The 20499-nt window shown below is 36.6% G+C and overlaps 6 protein-coding genes across 13 annotated transcripts; 2 read left to right on the top strand and 4 right to left on the bottom strand.

Moving 5' to 3' along the window:
- Window positions 1-1789: 1789 nt before the first annotated feature.
- On the bottom strand, window positions 1790-3664 carry LOC117221583 (Calcium and integrin binding family member 2). 2 transcript variants are annotated; one of them, XM_033472649.2, is made up of 4 exons: window positions 3525-3664; window positions 3341-3461; window positions 2968-3142; window positions 1790-2051 (listed from the first exon to the last, which is right to left on the bottom strand). In XM_033472649.2, the coding sequence occupies exons 1-4, from the start codon at window positions 3608-3610 to the stop codon at window positions 1834-1836; spliced, it is 600 nt and encodes a 199-aa protein (XP_033328540.2). In that variant the 5' UTR covers window positions 3611-3664; the 3' UTR covers window positions 1790-1833. The 2 variants fall into 2 exon arrangements, with proteins under 2 accessions (XP_033328540.2, XP_076379712.1); XM_076523597.1 differs by having other exon boundaries at window positions 1909-2101; window positions 2856-3142.
- Window positions 3665-3871: 207 nt separating this feature from the next.
- On the bottom strand, window positions 3872-6176 carry mst (misato mitochondrial distribution and morphology regulator). 2 transcript variants are annotated; one of them, XM_076523595.1, is made up of 6 exons: window positions 6051-6176; window positions 5795-5901; window positions 5649-5729; window positions 5124-5567; window positions 4236-5040; window positions 3872-4143 (listed from the first exon to the last, which is right to left on the bottom strand). In XM_076523595.1, exons 2-6 carry the CDS (start codon window positions 5867-5869, stop codon window positions 3935-3937), a joined length of 1614 nt encoding a protein of 537 aa, XP_076379710.1. In that variant the 5' UTR covers window positions 5870-5901; window positions 6051-6176; the 3' UTR covers window positions 3872-3934. The 2 variants fall into 2 exon arrangements, with proteins under 2 accessions (XP_076379710.1, XP_076379709.1); XM_076523594.1 differs by having other exon boundaries at window positions 5994-6153.
- Window positions 6177-6932: 756 nt separating this feature from the next.
- Window positions 6933-10626, top strand: cert (ceramide transfer protein). Of its 2 annotated transcripts, XM_033472638.2 has the most exons (9): window positions 6933-7599; window positions 7695-7748; window positions 7842-7961; window positions 8227-8464; window positions 8588-8871; window positions 8949-9116; window positions 9196-9624; window positions 9697-9829; window positions 9921-10626. In XM_033472638.2, exons 1-9 carry the CDS (start codon window positions 7558-7560, stop codon window positions 10046-10048), a joined length of 1596 nt encoding a protein of 531 aa, XP_033328529.1. In that variant the 5' UTR covers window positions 6933-7557; the 3' UTR covers window positions 10049-10626. The 2 variants fall into 2 exon arrangements, with proteins under 2 accessions (XP_033328529.1, XP_033328528.1); XM_033472637.2 differs by having other exon boundaries at window positions 6933-7748.
- On the bottom strand, window positions 10512-14875 carry Arp2 (Actin-related protein 2). 4 transcript variants are annotated; one of them, XM_076523596.1, is made up of 9 exons: window positions 14729-14875; window positions 14243-14353; window positions 13900-13917; window positions 13483-13500; window positions 12995-13074; window positions 12791-12926; window positions 12355-12714; window positions 12008-12286; window positions 10512-11929 (listed from the first exon to the last, which is right to left on the bottom strand). In XM_076523596.1, exons 1-9 carry the CDS (start codon window positions 14774-14776, stop codon window positions 11762-11764), a joined length of 1218 nt encoding a protein of 405 aa, XP_076379711.1. In that variant the 5' UTR covers window positions 14777-14875; the 3' UTR covers window positions 10512-11761. The 4 variants fall into 4 exon arrangements, with proteins under 4 accessions (XP_076379711.1, XP_033328535.1, XP_033328534.1 ...); XM_033472644.2 differs by lacking the exon at window positions 13483-13500; XM_033472643.2 differs by lacking the exon at window positions 13900-13917.
- A 495-nt stretch (window positions 14876-15370) lies between these two features.
- Window positions 15371-16061, top strand: purple (6-pyruvoyl tetrahydrobiopterin synthase purple). The gene is made up of 3 exons (XM_033472650.2): window positions 15371-15510; window positions 15569-15648; window positions 15712-16061. Exons 1-3 carry the CDS (start codon window positions 15446-15448, stop codon window positions 15996-15998), a joined length of 432 nt encoding a protein of 143 aa, XP_033328541.2. The 5' UTR covers window positions 15371-15445; the 3' UTR covers window positions 15999-16061.
- On the bottom strand, window positions 16006-18389 carry bwa (alkaline ceramidase). Of its 2 annotated transcripts, XM_033472648.2 has the most exons (6): window positions 18372-18389; window positions 17877-18269; window positions 17658-17806; window positions 17398-17554; window positions 17089-17326; window positions 16006-16809 (listed from the first exon to the last, which is right to left on the bottom strand). In XM_033472648.2, exons 3-6 carry the CDS (start codon window positions 17748-17750, stop codon window positions 16779-16781), a joined length of 519 nt encoding a protein of 172 aa, XP_033328539.1. In that variant the 5' UTR covers window positions 17751-17806; window positions 17877-18269; window positions 18372-18389; the 3' UTR covers window positions 16006-16778. The 2 variants fall into 2 exon arrangements, with proteins under 2 accessions (XP_033328539.1, XP_033328538.1); XM_033472647.2 differs by lacking the exon at window positions 18372-18389 and having other exon boundaries at window positions 16006-17011; window positions 17877-18274.
- Window positions 18390-20499: the final 2110 nt, after the last annotated feature.

Genomic DNA, 20499 nt, shown 5'->3' with positions numbered 1-20499 from the left:
CGGCTGTGCATTCTCGAATGCTCGGGGAGTCAACGATGTCGCTGCGTGATCATGGGGTCGAGGCCCCGAAGAACGTTCTAGAGTTCCCCGTGCACGGCGAGAGAACTCGCCCACGTAGGGTGCCGTAAAAGTTCGGTTCAAATCTGCCCTCGGCCAACCGCCAACCGCCAACCGCCAACCGCCGCCTCCGCTATCGTCCTCCCCTCCTCTTCCGTGACTCCTCGACTTCTTCTCCTTCGTCTTCTTCATCTCGTTTTCCTTCTCTCGGTTCCATCGTCGGAGTCGACGCCGCCACCCGCGATCTCTCCAGCATCTCATTCCTCTTCTCCCCGACTTTTCGTCTCGCTTGCAACGAGATATCCCTTCTTCCTCCCCCTGGATCGAACCGTGGTCCCGATCCCCCGGTCCCCGTTCGTCGTCCGCTCGTACACGTTGGGACGGGGCCCGATTCACGACGCATCGCGTCTCTTCCCGTCGCGACGCGACGCGTCGGGTCGGGTCGACGGGCCTCAAGAATGTACGAATACCTCGAAATGGAAGGTGGTTGGTTGGTTGGTCAAGATCGCCAAGGGGGAGAAACTCTCGGGAGCGGCGCGGCGGTGCCGGCGATCCTCGTACGAGGCATAGGGGCGGTGGGAGAGCGGTGGAAGCGGCGGCTGGCGGGGCCTTGCGGGGCGCAGAGGGTGTCCACGGTGGACCTAGGAGGCAAGGGGGCTTCCTTGGACCCGGAGGGTCTCTGGACGGTAGGGATGCGAGCGGGGAAGAGAGAGAGGGATGAGAAGTGACCGGATGGCCTTGGTCCCAAGACTCGGTTAGTTACCGCGCGGCCGACTATAACTGGTCGAGGCTCCGTAACACAGGGCGGTATCTCCGATTTCGTCTGCTTTTTAAGACGACCGGACCACGACACCGTGTTACCATCGCGGCACCGAATCGTCACCGAGCAGAGCCGGGCCGTGCGCAGGGCTACGAAAACGCCCGTCTTCCTCGCAGCCCGGCAAAGACCAGCATCGTGCATCGACCAGCATTCCTCCGCCTCTACCGTTTCATTTACAACTTCCGCGAGAACGAGTACAGATTCAGAAACCGCGGAACCATTTCGAATGCCCATGGTATCCGTGTAACCGATGGCCACTTCCTTCCCTCGACTCCTCTCTCTCTCTCGTTCCCTCCTCCTTGATCAATGTCTAGATCGCTGCCGGAAGCTCTAAATTTCGCACTGGCACGATCATCGACGGCACGGTTTGCTGGAACGCGTCGACCACAGGGGTCCGGTCCCGCTTTATTAGTATAGTCCCGGAAAATTCGTTGGCGAAGCTTTGTAAAAACGAGGGAGCTCTCCGATGGACCGTTCGCCTGGGCGGCCAAGCCACCGGAGAGGTTCCTCCTGTCTGGAGCGAAAACGAATGGCCTGGTTATTTAGCCGGCATTGCTCGTTATTGCTCAACAGGGGCAACTTACGAGGCCGCGCAAGAAAGTATACGACTATACGCGTCTCGCAAGAAGCTACACGATAGCGCTTCGCTAAGCCCGCGCGGATTCGCAGAGCCAATAATTATCCTTCGTGAGTTTGCGAAACTCCTTATCCGCAACACTTGTACCACAGCCGCTGAACGATGCCACGAATCGTTTAATTCTTCGCGATCGACCCGATTCAGCTCTCGGCCGGGTCTCTGCGAACTCTTTTCTCAACCGGTCGATCAAATGTTACCTGTAACTGGGGAAACATCGAAAACTAAAGCCGACCGGGTTAAAACAACGCGCGTTGGAGATTTAATAGATTTTTACGTATTGGTCAGAAATAGTTTTATTACTCCCCATGGGCGAGCAGAATTAAATTCTTATGTGAAACGTCGCCATGAAGTCCGAAGCTCTTGTGACAACATGCTCGAATTCTAGATAGGACAGAACACCGTCGCCGTCGATGTCGCTTTCCTCGAGAACTTTCCGGCATACTGTGGCCACCTCGTCGCCGTTCAGACCATTTTGGACCAACTGCCGGCAGGAATGTTCCAAGTCGTTGGGACCCAACACACCGTCCTCGTCGAAATCTGTTTCGTGACAAGTTCAACGATCGTAGTCTAAAATCCATCGTCTAAATCTAGGATGGAAGAAGAAGCTTTTTTATCAGCAGAATAATAAAATCGAAGGTGTGGCTGTCGATTAGGAGCAGATCAAGATCGTTGACTAAACAGCTTAACCCACTGACTGCCACGCAAATTTAGCGCGTCTTGCCCTGGGTGCCACGATTTTATTTGAAAGAAAACACGAAGTTTTACAAAATATAATAATTTAATATTATTATATGTGTATAGTGTACAGTGTTATATGTATATAGTGTAGAGAACATATTGATTATCAATAAAAAAAAATACTGTAAACGCCATTGCAATATTTTATAAATGCTGTAATAAATACAAATTTAAATACTGTAAACGCCATTACAATATTATATCAGTAATTAAGTTACTGATATAATAACTTAATTACTGATACAGTATTTTATAAATACTGTAATAAATACAAATTTAAATACTGTAAACGCCATTACAATATTATATCAGTAATTAAGTTACTGATATAATAACTTAATTACTGATATAATATTGCAATGGCGTTTACAGTATTTTTTTATCGATAATCAATATGTTCTTTACACTATATACATTTTTCATTCATCCTTCCTAATAGTTCCTAACTCAAATAGCCATTTGTAGCCAATCTAAACTTGCAGCACCCACTACAAGATATCTCGTAGCTGGCAGTTTTGGTACAGACGTTTACTACGAGATATCTCGTATCTTGGCAGTCAATGGGTTAAAGGATCGTGGCAAATATTTCTGTTGCAGAATTACAGTCGGTTCTTATTCCGTAGGAGGAACAACTGTAGACGCAACGAAGTCGATTCCGAAGCTCGCTCACGAATCGTTCGACTGGCTGTGATGCGGTTCACGCGATGGTCCCTACCGTAAATCTTAAAGGCGTAAAAGACCTTCAAGTCCCGCGGAGCCTGCTCCGAAAAAACCGACATCATCTCAAGAAACTCCTCGAAACAGATCCCTTCGGTGTCGGCGGTTGAGGACTGTCCTGTACTCTGACGTCTCGTGAACACCTCCGATATACGTTGTCTGAACGGATTTTCCTGTAACATCACCACCTTCGTTACGGGAATACGGTTACTGGCCGGTACCAAGCGTTAACGTAACGCCAGAGCTATCAGACTAGTCGAAACGACCGCTTTCGTTCGTCTAATTTTCTAATTACGAGTCGCACAGTGCCCGAAACCAGTTGTCTCGACCGCTCTTTCATAGGTCTAGCTTCGATGGTAAGTTGAGAGTACTTTCAGCTCCGGTATACGCGTCAAACATGAAAGTGGTATGCGAAGACCCGATGCTTGTTGAGGCGTCATAGTACGTGGTATCGTTCCCGAGTCACCCATCTCCCGAAATCGTTTGAATATTCTGAAAAAGAAGATAACGATCCGGAAGAAAACAGCAAATCGCGATAAATTCGCGTCGAATTACCTCAAAATCTCTTTACGCGTAAAGAAGGTGCAATCCTGATAATCCTCCAGCTGTTCCTCCGTAAACGTCGCCACTTTGTTTCCCATGTTCGTTCTTTATAGACGTGCTCGCAAACGATTCTCGAGGAATGCAAAAGTATAAGGTCGCATAGAGTAGGACGATACGCGTTTCGGTCTCGCATCCGAGCTTTCAACTGAGCTTTTGCAGCCCCGTCGACAGTTCTAATTACTAGGTGTGTCGCGCCGCACCTACTTTCGTCGATGTTTTCGTTAGGGGTTCGCTAGGAAGTTCGATATTATTCGCTAGGACGTAGTGAAACGCGGGGAAAAATTTGAATCGTGCGTCTGTTCGTGGAAAAAAGATATATTGTACGGATTTGTGCAATTCCCGGCGATTATCTTAATTGTCAATTAAATATAGTGGTCTTCGTAATTTTCTTTACAGTCGAGCAGATGGTTGAGGCACTCTCGAAATTCATCTTCTTCTAGGCCAGAATCTGTGAACGCGTGAAATTGTCTTATACTTCTTATCCTGCTCACTTGACTGTGCAAGGATTCGTACATTGTCCGAAGGCTACTTCCACTGTGCAAGCCGGCCATAACGGAAACAGATTTAACATCTGCAAATAAAAGAATGAATTTGTGTGATTAAAAGAACCTGAGCAGCAATTATAGATATTAATGATATATACATATAATGATATTAATGTACCATTTCCCAGCGGCCATCCCATAATATCGCCTGTCTCGGTAATATTATTATTAAAGAATCTTGGATACGGATCTTTGACAATCAGTGGCGAAGAAATGGTGGTAAGATAAGTGGCCGATGCGTGCGAAGTGGAAGCTAAATACAGCATCATCATCTCGTGCACGGAAGAACATCTATAGGCTGGTTTCGACATTTGTTTCATCGCCTTCGCCATGGGTCGTTTCAATCTTTCTTCTGGAACGCCACGTAACGCGATACTTCGCATAGTTTTATCCATTTCTATTTCACAATTCGGTGTCAGGCTTGTCCACAATGGTCCCGTCAAGTCGTCCAACACGTCGATCAAATCCATTTTCGCTGCCATTGGGAATGGCAAGGTCAGACTTGTCGCTGCTGCTTTACGACCCATCTTATTAAGATCCGCGCATAAGTCTGTCAGTACAACGTTTGGATACTCTTTGCGTCTGTATCTTATAGTCGCTACATCCAATGCCGTCGCTAGTAGCGCGCTGCTATGAATATTCAGCTCTGAATTATACGATAAATGATTGAACGCTCGCGGTTCTCCTGCGCGAGGCCAAACAGTTTGACTACAACAAAGTGGACTGTATAACGAAGAAAATTCTCCAATATGTTGCCAGCACAGCGCGGTGTTCAGAGCCTTGATTAAATCAAACTTTGAAGGTTCGGACTTTTTACTGTCAATACATGGAAACGCTAGTATACTCTTCCCGTATTCATCTCGTAAATGTTCTATACACGACGCTCCGAGTCCACCGAAGCTGTCCACAGAATCTAGAATAACCTGCATTTAAAAAAAGAAAACAATAAACATTAAGAAATAATATAGCACCGCGTGCTTCATTGATTCGAAAAACGAATACGTGCTTGAAAACCTTGCATATGGTCACACTCTTCTACGTATGTTCTTATTTTTTCTGTGAAATCTTCCGAGAATTGTTCAGTATGCCATAAATTTTTTCCATACATATAAATATCAAATGGCTGCTCTGCACAATTATGCTTATACTGTTTGATCGTGCTCACAGTTCTAGGATGGAATCTTGGCAATAAATAATCTACCCATGTATTAACATTGTTGTCTATGGTAACAGTTGTCGATTCTGAAGATCTTGCAGATTCATCTAGACTTTTAACGAATGAAGTTTTAACGGCAGCCTCTTCTTTAGTGACTTCAACCTTATCATTATCCCATAATAATTTTGTTTCTTCATCCTGTTCGGCATTATACAAGGTACCTTCCTCTTTCAAATATCCTAATGTTCCTTTTAAGTCTACGAGTAACAACCTGGGAGTATAAGTCACTTGTTTCTACAAATATAAGATTACATTATCATATTGTTGATTCATTATTTCTTCTTAAACTATTTAATATTATCTATATATTCTTACCTGTAAATTCTCCCCCTCTCTATACAGAACATCATTATTTATTTCAGATGGACGGTCAGCATCATAAGAAAAATTAGTTTCCTGGAAAAATATCTAAATTGTACAATTTAATATACATGATTTACTTAACGTTATTTATTAAATACCTGTAAATTCCAAAAATGAGTTCCAACAAAATTGGAATAATGACCAATTTGTATAGTTAATATTTCCCGTGACATTGCGTTATATTGTTTATATCCGTTGTTAAGCACTATGTAATAAACAACGGCAATTAAAGGTTATATTTTAATTTTCTCTAATCTATTTTTCACATCGTCTACCATTTAATATAAGAGTTATCACCTTTTCATAATTTAAAAAATTTCAAGGGATTATTTGTTTACGTACTCATTTACGTACATAATTCTCATTGACATCACATGCGGCACGACACACACGACACGCCACACATATACGTATGTAGTATATATATATATGCATGTATTGCAATGCAGCTGTCATGGACACGCGAAACACTATCACCACAAAGCGGTAAATGCCTGAACTAACTCTCTCCATGTGCATAATGCAGGATCACAAAAAAAAAACAATAATTATGAATAAATTAGACCATAAAAGAATAAAACAAGTGCACAGGATTTTTTATGAGAGTCCAATGCATCGATACGATATTTTCGGTGTTGTTATCCGTTTTTTCACATGATATGGATACAGCAAATTCTCCTGAATAGCTCTGTACCCTTAGTTTATTTTTGTTTATCCTGCTTATGTCATAATTAATATTTTCCAGCGATCCTGCATTGTACACAGGAAGAATTACAGGAAAATTTCAAAATAGCGCCATTTCACGCAATGATAAAACGCTCGAACGGACAGCCAAATATCGGCGGAACCAGGACGCAGATATCATCGCCACTTATCGGAAACATTTGAGAACTAATTGGTTACAAGCTTGGCTATTTTGCCACTACGTGGAATGGCGTTAATTTCAGATTTTAAATAGAAGTAGTAGGTGGTACCATCGCACGGACAAACCTGAAAGCGCAGCATATAGGGATTTCAGATGAGAGCAAAGAAAAATAAATAAATAACAGTTTCTTACACGTATTGGATTCAGCAACGACATGAAATATTTGAGATTCGAAATGAATGAAACGTTTACTTTCCTCCCAAATTACTCAATTCAAATCAACCGCCACAATTTTCTTGTAAGATGGCGTAACATACACCGCGCAAGATGACACTGTTGATTTCTAAGTCAAGGACTTTCATCTCTACGTATGAGAATGTTCTGTGTCCATTGTAAGAAAAAAAGATCCTGTTGTCTTTTCCGTTATTAACTGGAAATGACGCACGATTCATTGCGTAGAAAAGTGTTGTACAGATCAAATTATTGTTGAAGTATTCATGAGAAGTGTAAACAATTCTATTGATAAACAGTATGGCCAATCAACAAAGATTATGTACAGTGCATGAATCACTCATGGAAATACTGCTTGAACGAAACTGTTGATTTTCTGCCACTTAATTCTTCTTGTTATTTGCCAAAAAAACACAAGCTGTTGATGTTTCATTCTTTGGATAAGGCTTTTTACATAAGGTTATGTGTACGATAATCGATGATTAATATGTTCTGAGACGTTATCCGTGTTCCATCAGTGGTTGATTACATACTTCGCAGTTTTTAAACTGATTAATTAAGTAACCATTTGTCGATAGACTTACCCGTATCGGTAACGTTAAAATACATTTCCCCGGGTATGTTGAAATTATCCTAAACTTAAACAACGATCAACGTTGATACCGTGAGATCTACTCGTGAGAATGGCCGATGAAACAGAAATCGTTCGTCTTGCCAACGAGGATATCGAGTGTCTGGAAGCTGAGGTAGACGGTGATGATGTAGATGAAGAAGGTTCCGACGGGGTTGTCGTTCCAGAGCTTCAGGGTACATTATCCAAATGGACAAATTATATACATGGCTGGCAAACTAGATTTATTGTTCTCAAAGATGGTACTTTATCTTATTACAAATCTGAGCAGGACAGTGGATTTGGATGTCGTGGTTCAATAAGTTTGTATAAAGCTAACATTAAGGTACGCATTGACACAAAGTATTTTTTGATATATATTTTTCAGTAATTTCATGGAAAATGTTATGATATTGCTTTTCGCTATCTGTTTTGTTAGGCGCACGAATTCGATGAGTGTAGATTCGATGTGTCTGTGAATGATTGCCTGGTATGGTATTTAAGAGCAAACTGTCCAGAAGAAAAACAACGTTGGGTAGATATTCTGAAATCATATAAGGTATTCAAATTTTACAATAATAATATTTTATTGCCTCTTTTATATTGACACTTTACCTACCAATAATATCTTAAAATCCTTATAAATCAAAGATAAACAATTGAATTTCATTTAGAAGAACATTATTAATCTTTTTTTTAAGTCATTAAACAATTTATCAATAGATTTCTGGTAGTTAGAATATTAATCTGTTCCTAATTATAGTCTCATACGATATAAATGATTGTTACACTTTATTAAAATTGTGTTTATTTATTATAAACAGTCAGAATCTGGTTATGGAAGCGAGAATAGTCTGAAACGTCATGGTAGTGCCATTTCGCTTGTGTCAAATACACAATCTATTACAAGCGCAGGTAGCTTTACTAAACGTGGTGTTAGAGGATTAAAAGAAAAATTAGCAGAACTTGAGACCTTTAGGGATATCTTGGTTAAGCAAATTGATACTCTGCAAAAATATTTTGATAATTGTGCAGAGAATGCTAAGAATATTTCCACGAAAGGTATGTTGCTGATAATTTTTGTTTGAATGTATTCAACTGTTTCGTAATGTTTTGTTTCAATCTAATTGGTATTTTGACAGGCAGAATCTTTACCGTTGTATCAGAAAAAGTTATATGTTTCAGAAAATAAAGTTGAGACAATGTTTGATCCAGCTGAACAAGCAGTAGATTTTAAGGGAGAAGCAATAACATTCAAAGCAACTAGCGAGGGCGTGTTAGCAACATTGCAGCATTGTGTTGAGTTAATGGTACAACGAGAAGATGCATGGCGTCGTCGATGGGAAAAAGAAGTTGAGAAAAAACGAAAAGTGCAAGAACTTTACAAAGTGTTGAAAGATCAGGTTGGACCACAACAAACTGATTCACCGAGACCTAGAGTTCTTATCCATGGAGGTCCTGATTACGAGGTCCGATTACGAAATCTAAAAATATTTGTGTAAACGTTCAACAAAACAGAAAACATGTTTTATCTTTAATTTAACAGGAAGGTCCGCACAGTGCTCTCTGTGATGAAGAATTTTACGATGCAGTAGAAACTGGATTGGATAAAATCGACGAGGAAAATCAACTGAGAGACCGTTTGAAGCAAAAGTCAGTTTCAATTTTAACTGTTCCCACCATGTCAGCAGCCAAGCACAGGCTTTGGCCAGAGGTATTGTTTTATTCTTCTAATCAACATAGTTACATTCGAATAATACTGTATCTTGGATTTGTGCTTCGTCTACATTTAGATAGAGAAAAAAACGATGCAACAGTTGCATTATGCACGACTTGGTGTTGGAGCTGGTGGATGGCAATTGTTCGCTGAAGACGGCGACATGAGAATGTACAGACGCGAAGAAGAGGCTGATGGCTTAGTGGTAGATCCCTTGAAAGCATGCCATGTTGTAAAAGGAGTCACTGGCCACGAGGTTTGCCAGATATTCTTCAGTCCCGAGTATAGAACTGGATGGGAAGCAACCCTGGAAGACATGACTGTGGTCGAAAACATTTCCAAAGATACTTTAGTATTTCTTCAAACTCATAAACGAATTTGGCCGGCGAGTCAGAGAGACGCTCTATTCTGGTCGCACATGCGTCGTGTATCCGATGATCAAGATCCGGATGCACATGATTTATGGATAGTTTGTAACCATAGTACAGATCATCCTGACCATCCTGTAAGTTTTGGAAATGTTTGTTTTCAAAATTCAGTGAATAGATAGCCCCATAATGAATATGTCACGTTACAGCCAAACACGGGAAAATGTGTACGAGTTTATCTGACCGTGTGTCTTGTATGTCAAACCTTTATCGATCCACCGAAAGATGAAGAAGAAATAAAGAGAGATAACATTACGTGCAAAATAACATACTGTTCCGTTGGTTGGTATTCGACGTTATTTTCTGCCTTCTTAATTTAGTTCGCCATACATTCATTCATTATGCATGTAATACTCTTATTTGTCGATTGCAGTTAATCCTGGTGGATGGGCTCCAGCGTCTGTCTTACGTGCTGTTTATAAAAGGGAGTATCCAAAGTTCCTTAAACGTTTTACTAGTTTTTGTATTGATCAGTGTAAAGACAAACCGATTATATTTTAAGTGTAATTCGATAGATATTCCATATTTTCCATCCAATTCTTTATTTATGACATCGGGACATCGTTCTGACGCTCTCGATGCATTAATATATCAAAGATAACAAATCAGAAGTTACATAATACAGAAAACTCGAAAAGAAAAACTCTCCCAGTATAAATGAAAGTGTTTTGTATACTATTTTTTTTATTTGCTTAATATGATAGCTTAATGGAACAGAATATAAACTGTTCCATCGAAAGTGATTTAATAAAGTGTAAAAAAAACATTATATACACTTCCGAGGTAAACTTTGGAACACGCGCGCTGAAGCACTGTTTATAAATTATATTTACTTCTTTAAATAATAGCCTGTTATTTTATTGTTATACACAATGCTGTCGCAAGCCATTTGTAAAAATCTTAACGAAACGATTACATATACATTTATCTATTGTTATATTAAATATTCAATTAAATACGAAACTGTATAATACAAATTATATTGTTATTTTTATTTATACATAAAATGTGTACAAAGATACACAATATAATGGTCGAATGAAGAAACATAATAAAGACTGTTGTAGATTTGTCTTAAATCGTATTTTATACGTTGCTTTAATCCGAGTTTCTAATATGATATTAACACATGCTTAGTAATTAAATATGTACAGGTTATTAGAACAAATTAAGAAAGAAGGTTTTTTAAGAAATAAATTTATTTCTATAAATTACTTAACTAAAATTATAAAACTTCTATATCATGTATGTACATCGTACAAAATAGTTTTACCTCGTACCCTCCATTTAACATGAACTGATTGGAACATATATTTTAACTTGGAACTGGTTAAATGTACACTACATATTACACGTTTTTCAAATATGTTCCTTTAAAAAAAGACATGAGGGATAACATTTAAATAAAATTCAAATAGAATCATTTTTTAAATCACAAGAAACGGGTACGAAGATATACAAATGCGTTTCTGTCTTCTTATAAACTAATTATTATTAATTACGATAATGGCCAAAATTGAAGATATAACAGTTATGCATTTTTGGAAATGTGACCGTATGTTTTATTAAAAAAATGAAGTCAAACGAATCTTGAATTAAGAAATGCAGTTTGAGAAACTCACGTTAAAAACTTATTAAAAACTCAAAGGCGGTAAAATTGAGTGTTGTCGTTATAATATAATATTTACAATTTTAGTTACTTAACTTTAGCCATTATATTAACAAATTATTTTCTAATGCGATTATACATACAACACATTGAATTTCATAAAATCACTATAAACTATAAGAAAAATAGGTATACATTGATTGCAATGCACAATGCGTATCTAACGCCATTGTAATTCGATGAAAATGGAAGATTTGTGACAATTATATTTACAATGTGTATCATCTACAACTGTGCTATTCATCATGGCAAACATAAATATATAATTTACTCTAAAACTTTGTTAGAATTTCAATCTGTTTGTATCAATTTTAAATGAAATATAATTGTATAGTAGTGTACGTCAAATGAAATTAATCTGATTAAAAGTTTCAATAATTCTTAAACATTTTCAATTATGTTTGTCGCTTGTATCAGTCCAAGACAAATAAGTCTACATATCAGTAGTGAAAGCAAAATACGAAAATCGTAAATACTCTTTAAGTGACTCCAGATGTAAAAAAAATGTGTACTTCTTTTCTATATTTCAATTGCTATTATCTTCATTATTCATAAGAGCCTAATTTCTTTAATACACTAAGTCCTTTTTCTTCGTACTCTTCTCTGGTTATCCACGCTGAATCTCGATCCTTTGTTATTTCTGCTAATACAGCACCACCCATAAAAACCATGTCCTTACGTCTAGGAGAATCTTCGATTTTTATCTTAAATTTCTAGAAACATATTAAAAGGTATGAATAAAATCCACATGTTGCAATAGAACTTGAACAAAGCGACTTTTTTATAATTACATTTAATTTTGAGGTATCATTCTTTAATACTCTTTGTAAATAAAGCTGCTTAATTTCCCTTTCAAGCCTAGATGGAAGTCCTGGATACATTGTGCTACCGCCACTTAAAACAATATGTTTATACAGTTCGCTCCTTATATCGATGTCAGCTGCTTGAATAGTGCTAAATACTAATTCAGCAATTCCCTGAGCTTCAATGTTGATTAAATGTGGTTGGAACAATGCTTCAGGCGCTGCAAATCTTTCGCCGCCTACTTTTATTACTCTTCCATCAGGAAGCTACAAAATTTTTGGCTAGAATACAATGTAAATTTATATTTTCTGAAGTTGTAACAATTTTTACTCACAGTATAGGACTCAACCAAGACTGTGGTCTCAAGTGCTAACTTTTCCTCGGTTTCAATATTGTAACCGATGTAACATAATTTTTCTTTCATCATTCTAACTGTCTCAAAATCAGCCGAATGATTAAAAGCATATCCACGTAACAAAAGAAGCTTTATTAAATACATTGTAATGTCTCGGCCAGCTATGTCTAACCGTCGAGTGAGATGAGGTAAAGCATACTCTTCAAACACAGGACATATATGAGTGACTCCATCTCCAGAATCTACTACAACTCCACTAATCAACCCTTGAGCATATAATGTAAGTACTGCTTGAATTGCAATGAATGTTCCAGCAAACCCATACTTTTCGAACATTACCTGAAATCATTTTATAAAATTAACGTATAATTATGTATTGTCATTAAAAAGATTTGTATAGGCGAGAGTGGTTTACCTCAATCATTTTCTCTCTGTTTGTGATAGGATTCATTGGTGGTTCCGTTAATAGGATCTTGCACTCTCTTGGATTGATATTCATTTTTTCTTTTCCAAATGTGTAGTCCCAAACATGACACATGTCTTCCCAATTTCTGCAAGGTGTATTAACAATTTAGTAATCTATAGTGCATGCAGATTGAACAAAAATTTTCATACATACCTAACAATTCCATTTTGCATTGGATAACTAATTTCTAACATAGATCGAAGTTTGCTTGCTTCATCTCCAACCATTAAATCCTGTGATAGTAAATTACAATGACTTAAAAATCATTATGTGCCCTGCACATATGTACATGTTTAGTTAACATAAATTGTTAGTATTTAAATAATTCAACAAATCATTCTAAAATCTTATAGATTATGTTATATGAATATGCGTAACTAAAAAGACAAAGTACTTCCATCTGCATACAAAATAATTTTTCTTGTGATTCCTATTGTGAAAAAATGATTACTAACAGGTACATTACCTTTCTTCTTTTAACATTCGCATAGTCGCTTGGATAGTATATTATATCAGTAAGAAAAAAAAATTCAAAAACTACAGAGACCCTATTAATAGATAAGTAAACATTTTAGTTTTTTAAGCACTGATGTAGTACCGACAATTGTACATATTAGCATCAAAAAATGCAAGAAACTTACAGGCATGTTAAGCACATCCTACGAGAGCAAGTGTAAGCACACAAATATATTAGATAGTTATCAAAAATACAATATATACACAAACCCACACACAATAAATATAAATTGTATCAGCTTTGTAGACATTTTTATCTTTTTTATAATGGATAACAAAGCAGTAACCAATTATGTGGTGGGAAAATTGACCACAAACGATTGAAATAGGAAGATTAATTAAATTTGAATACAAACTATCATATCCTAGTAGTTTTAAAAATAATTTCCATCTTACTTTTTGCATCTAAACTCCATTCTGATATTTGTGTTAGCGAAAAGGGTTAGCAAGTCAAACTTTATTTACATCAGTGGACAAATGCACAGATTATTTTCAATCAAATTTTAACATTGAAGCACACCGCATAATGTGAATTGACTTACACGAATACAATATTCTTGCTGAAAATTAAGCGAGTTATTAATATATTGCTTGAAGATTATTAACTACGAATAGTTTTCCATAGCAAGAAGGTACTTCTGAGTTTACCAATGAAAATGAGAAGAAATTCAACTTTTAGGAGTCTCCTCACAAAAGTGCAGAATTAAAGTTCATTATCTTGATTAATAAAGTTATATAATATCTTTGTAAAATACAAGAAACATATACTTTAAAGCAACCAAATTTTGTCCACAAATCATATTTACAATTGATTGGCAAATAAGGAAATAAAATTATGATAAATATTCTAGTTTCTTTTTATACTTGAATAGTTGACAAATTTACCTTCACATCAATGTCTCCTATCTTATTGACTGCTCTGATTATAGGACGTCCAACCATCGATGGAAATATGTGTGCTGGAAAATTGGCTCCCGCATATCCACATTTAACAAACTACAAATAGATAATCATTACGTGAGCAATGTAAATTATTAGTTCGTTAAAACTTTATGGTTGTTAATACCTTAGCTATAGCCAGTTATTTAATAGTATTTTAAAAATTAGAGAAGAATAATGAAAAATATCTTGATGAATACTACACAACAATAACAATTGGACCTTCTTTTATTATCACCCTGTATAAGTCAGTAACTTCTTTTGTGTGTGTGTGAGACTACTCTTTAAAAGGAAATTATTAAACTTCTTTTAAATACAAAATATATTGATAGACTTGCAGTAGCTAAAGCATTAACAAGTTCCAAAGACAAATATATACAAAATCGACACGAAGAGAAATTGCAAGTAAGGGATGAAATCGTATAACCTTACCCCTGTTCCATTATCGCAAACGATGATCTTTCTGCCTTTGCTGTCCATGTTTTTTTACTGTAATTACTAAAACTGATCTTTCTTGTTTCTCGCGTTAAATTATATTAAACATTCCACATTCCACAAAATGACTAATTGTTGCGGGTTTTAGGGCGTTACCGGCATGACGTTTTTGGAAGCAACGGACGTGTGAAGTCAGGCTTGCAGTTTCTTCAGAACGACAAATATTTTTACTTTCCGGTGGATTTAATTGATATTTACGAGTTGTAAATGGTTCTCCTTCGAGGCGATATCATCCGTACCACACACTGCACGAATTGATAGCACAAATCACTGATTTTCACCGTAAGCCTCTATCGTATTCTAGGTTCGTTTCTTTAAGTCTGACACGCAATCGTCAAAGCTCGATTGGCTGAACGATATGTATCTGTTCCAAACGTCTCGTTGTTATCAATTTTTGTTAGTTACATGTGTAAATACATACACAGTAATGTTTGCAGATAAAATGTTTCCGTTTTAGTCTAAATGCTCCACTTTTACTCTGATTTCAGCTAAACACAATAATGGTGTTAAAAAAGAAGCTTTAGGAAGAAATTATCGCAATCTCTGTTATCCTTGAATAATTCTTTTGTAATACTATACTTTTCTTATATGTACAATCATTCGTTTCTCAGATCCGTAACAGTACAAACAAAATTTTAATTATCTTGAGAAATAATGGCAATACCAATTGCTTATTTAACTAGGAAAGAATTGATTTCCAGCTGTCATCGTTTGCACAGGTACCGCGATCTGTTTTATTTTTGTATATTTGTTGCTTCATTGTTCTTTGTTCTCCAGTGATAATTTGTCCGAGGAGGAGAACAAAAAGGTATATGGAAAATGTAATAATTATTGGGGACATGGACACAACTATACAGGTAAATCTTATTGTCGTAACAATGTTTATTAATTCTTGTATTGATCGCCTTTTTTTGATTTAGTTAAAGTTACTGTGCGTGGACCTGTGAATCCTAAAACTGGTATGGTAATGAATTTATCTGATTTAAAATTATACATGAAAAAAGTATTGATGGAACAGTTGGATCATAGAAATTTGGACAAGGATGTACCTTATTTCAAAAATGTTGTTTCAACTACTGAAAATGTGGCTATTTACATATTTAATGAATTAAGAAAAATAATGCCCAATCCAGCACTGTTGTATGAGGTTAAAATTTATGAAACTGAAAACAACATTGTTATTTATAGAGGGGAGCATCAGTTGTAATGCTTCATTAATTTTCAAATAAGATATACTTCTCACATATAAGAATACACAAATATATCACAATGTGTTTTTAATAATTATACATAAAATATTGGTCTCCTTATTCATGTATGTAAATAGATTATTGTATTATAAATTGTCAAAAGTAAATATGTAAAACATAAAATAATATATAAACATGCTCTCTAAAAAGAAAGAACTGAATCATTGAAAAAACATTCAGTAAAATAATCTTCTTTGATATCATAAATCCTATTCTTTGATATCACACTAAACGATATACAATAATGGTTAACATTGCCTTCATTTCAGTTCAATACTGCATCCTCTCTGTGCATACACAAATATATTAGAACAATATCGAATTATGTTCATTAAGAGAATAAATGTTTTGCATGATTTATCTTAATATTGCACTTCTAAAGATAGATTACTAATTTCTTAATATTTGTACAAAAAGTAATATCTAGGGTAGTATCACAAATTTAAACAGATATGCTATGTAAAATATACAGATGTAAAATATATATAAATGTCTCTTTGTAAAATCACTGATACAAAGTTAAGTCATTCGAATAAGCAAAGTAAACATATTTCCAAATGTCTACCATATTCTTTTTCTAACTGTCTTCAAAATTAAGATCCTTGATTGATAAATGCAAAGCAGCCTTCTTAATTTTAATATTAATATTTATATATTTGTGTTTGTATCTAGCTTAACATAACTCCTAATTGTTACATATGGTATGCCAAGTTCGAAGTCATCTTTTGGCCAGTATTTTAACACCGGTGATTGATGTGGTTTCTCATCCTTCACAGAGAAATAAGCAAAAAGTACAGCTGCTGTGTAACTTGCAATGAAAATAAATAAATGCCAAAGTGCATGTAAATAAGGAAAGTTTAAGTTCAACCAGGTATCACAAAATAATCGATCGTTTAACCAGCAAGCAACTGCTAGCAACCAAACAGCCCCACATCTTAAACCCAATCTATAAACCCTCATCGACTTAGTCCTTAAAAATCATTATGAAATGTTATAATATAATGTAATATTATTTTATGAAGTTTTTTTTATATGTAAATAATTTACCTTTTTAATTCGACTATCATAAAGCCAAATGCTGGTATGCCAAGACTCATCAATGCAAATGCGTTTATTGCAGGATGTATAAATGATAAACCAGTTGCAATAAGAGTTGGTAGCATTGCACAAATAGAAAGAAGTTTCCTATCATTGTGTAAAATGTTTGGGAAATATCTTCTTGGAAAAAACATACAGAAACCTGCCATGTATACCCATAAAATGGCTAGTTCATCTAACAATTGACCTATTACAACAACACAAAAATTATCTCGGCTGCCTTCGTTGTCCTTGTGTTCACGATAATGAATTACTTACCTATAAGAGATAAGGTAGCATGAAAGTATGCACTGCTGAGACCAACTATCATTAACAGAAACCAAATTACATGAATTCCAGGATTTACGAATCTTCCATAATCTCTGAACAGGTGCATAAGGATAGGAGGAAGTAACAAAAACACCAAATTACTCAACTGCAAGCAAGATACAATTTAACTTATTCAATTAACATTGTTATATTTCATTGTTTCCTAAAGAGATCTTACTGGGTATATTACTTTTTTGTGTAATACAAACCGTGTTCATAAATTCTGCGATACTAGATGAAATACTATAATTACGTTCGCACCAGTCGACTGGCGAACTGCCAGGCTCGAATGGTTTCCACATGTCGAAGTTTATTTATTAATATTATTATGTCACTCGATTATGATAACCACGAACATCTGAGAACAAATAAACTTTTACATTTTATTTGTTAAAACAGTTTGAACAATTTCCCCGATGAGAACTCACAAAGAACACCAGGACAAAGAAACGTCTCTAAAAGCACTTCGCACGATATTAATAGTTTACCATGTCTCGTACGAATACTTTGATACGCAATAACGATTCCTTTTATATGCAATAAAGATGTCTCATGTCTATTGCAATACGTTGCACAAAGGATGATTAAAGAACAATTTGTTCGCGGGCAAACACAAGCGTCGTTTGTATCTTTATCAGCAGTGAAAAGTGATAAGCACTGACAGCGTTACCCTTACACACCGTTACATGCTACTTGCTACATACTCTTGAAGATTGCTGTGTAAATGTCAGTGACACAAATTTTGCTTCTTAAAAGAAAATATCCTTCTCCAGGAAAAATGACTGGAAAATTTATTTAAGAATGGTCATTCAGGAGCGAATCTAGAATTTAAAGTAAAAAGTTAACATAAATTTTTACGATATAATTACATATTCACATTACATATTCAACTTATTCTGTATATTGGAGCAAATGATTCTTACCAGTTTTGTTATATCATATAATGAAGAATCAGGCAAGAATCATAGGACAGTATAGCGCCATACACATCAAACGGCAAAATATCCATACTTATAGTATGGACAATTAGTTTTTATTTGATCTCGTAGATTGCTCCACTGACCGTTTCTGCTTGAAATTTGAACAAGGCGCCATTTCACCTATGGTAAAACGGCTAATAGCTACAGAACAGGTGATCGAATAGAAGGGTTTCGAGAAGATTTATCAGTACTTGGAAATAATTAGGATGACATAATGGAATTCTTAAAATATGATTAATTATCTCTGTGAGAATGATCTGACCGACTGTACCGAGTTGCACGCACAGTAGAAGCACATTATTACGAACTATATATGTTGTACATTGCATACATGTACATATATACGTACATATATGTATCACGACGACGATACAGGATATCGTAATTTTACGGGTAGTCACGTGACTTTACGGATTCAGCAGGTCGGTATCTGCTGTACAGATTTTGTTATCATAAATGGTATTATCTAGAGACGTGTAGCTGCTTGATAAATACGAGATGGAGTCACCGGCATTTTCTATTAGGAATGAAAAAGAAACTCAATTCAAATAGAAATATTCTCCTCGAGAAATGCAGTAGCATTTTCTTATAGCTTTTGAACCATTAAAGGTATTACAATGAAATAACGATATTTTTCATAAATATGGAAAATAGATCTTGAAAACAGTTTTTGATTTAATTGTCAAAATTTTGTTAAAGTATAGAAAAATATAATTCTCGCGGACATTTGTACGTGCTTGGTATATGATTAACATCCATGTGGAAGTAGATTACTTAATATCTATGCTTCGAAGGTTTTTCTTTAAAAGGTTTCATTAGCAAAAGAAATTCTTATAATTATTATTAAATAGCTAGAAATAATAAATGTATCGATAGAATATTTTCGATGTAAAGATTCTTCGATAAATTCGTGCCATGGGATGCATCTTAGGTTCTATGTTTTCGCCAAAATTTTCCAAATTTTCCATAATTTCGTTTCCTCCATTTTCCCAAAAATTGCACTCGTGTGCTGGTCTTAGGTACCCTAATTCGACTTGTCACCTATTTTCTATTCACACTAACTAAAATTCATTTATTTCAGGTTCATTACAGACATTATCATCCGCCGTGGGATGGGTCTTAGTTTCCATAATTTTCGCAAAAATTGCACTCGTGTGCGGGTTGTCTTCGGTTTCCTAATTCGACTTATCACCTATTTTCTATTCACACTAACTAGAATTCAATTATTTCAGGTTCATTAGAGATATTATCATCCGCCGTGGGGTTTTCATCCGCCGGGGGATACGTCTTGTTTTGTAAGTGCGTAAAGACTTCTCTTAAGAATGAATATTATTTTGTTCTTTGAACTTCGTCTAAATTTCTCTTCTTTTCACTACAATATTTAATTGTTCAAGAATTGCCTCACAAGAAACTCAAATTTTCTTCTCCTTTTGACTCCGACACAGCCTTCTGCTGTGGCGGCCTTGCTTGCGCAATCTCTTGGGTAAGTCCGGACACATCTCGATGTTCGACGAGTGACCATGCGGCGTGGTGATTCGAACGCGGATTCGGAACTCCTTCTGGGGAGGCTGTCGCTTGGCGTATTCGCATGTAAGACGTCCTTAGCTCTCTTTTGGGGGCGGGGTGCAGGGCGAGAAGTCCGACCCATTGTAGGATGATCCAACTTTGGATCATTATTCCTCGTGTGAAAACGGCGAGCATCGAGATCTGCGAGGCTCCAGACTTGTGCGAGCATCGTACGCGTCGTGTCACCCTCGAGTCAGTACCTTCTGCAATGGCTCGCACTTGTTCCATAGTTCCGAAAAATCAGAACCGTCTGTTCTGATTCATGTTGGTCCCTGTGGATCGGAGACTTCCTCTTTGATCCACTTTGGTCCGCAATAATACGTGACATATGCGAGCGCGCGCGCGCGCGCGCGCGTGTGTGTGTGTGTGTGTGTGTGTGTGTGCTAGCTAGCTGGCGAGTGAGTGTGCTAGTTTTTAAGTCGTCGTTGTTAGAAAGGGAGCCATAACGAATTCCGGTTTCGTTCTGACTTCCTTTCGGGTCTCTAAAGCAGCAACCTCCTTGCGG

This window comes from Megalopta genalis, chromosome 7 (assembly GCF_051020955.1).
Source record: "Megalopta genalis isolate 19385.01 chromosome 7, iyMegGena1_principal, whole genome shotgun sequence".
Taxonomy (NCBI): Eukaryota; Metazoa; Arthropoda; class Insecta; order Hymenoptera; family Halictidae; genus Megalopta; species Megalopta genalis.
This window is presented reverse-complemented; position numbering and strand designations above follow the sequence as displayed.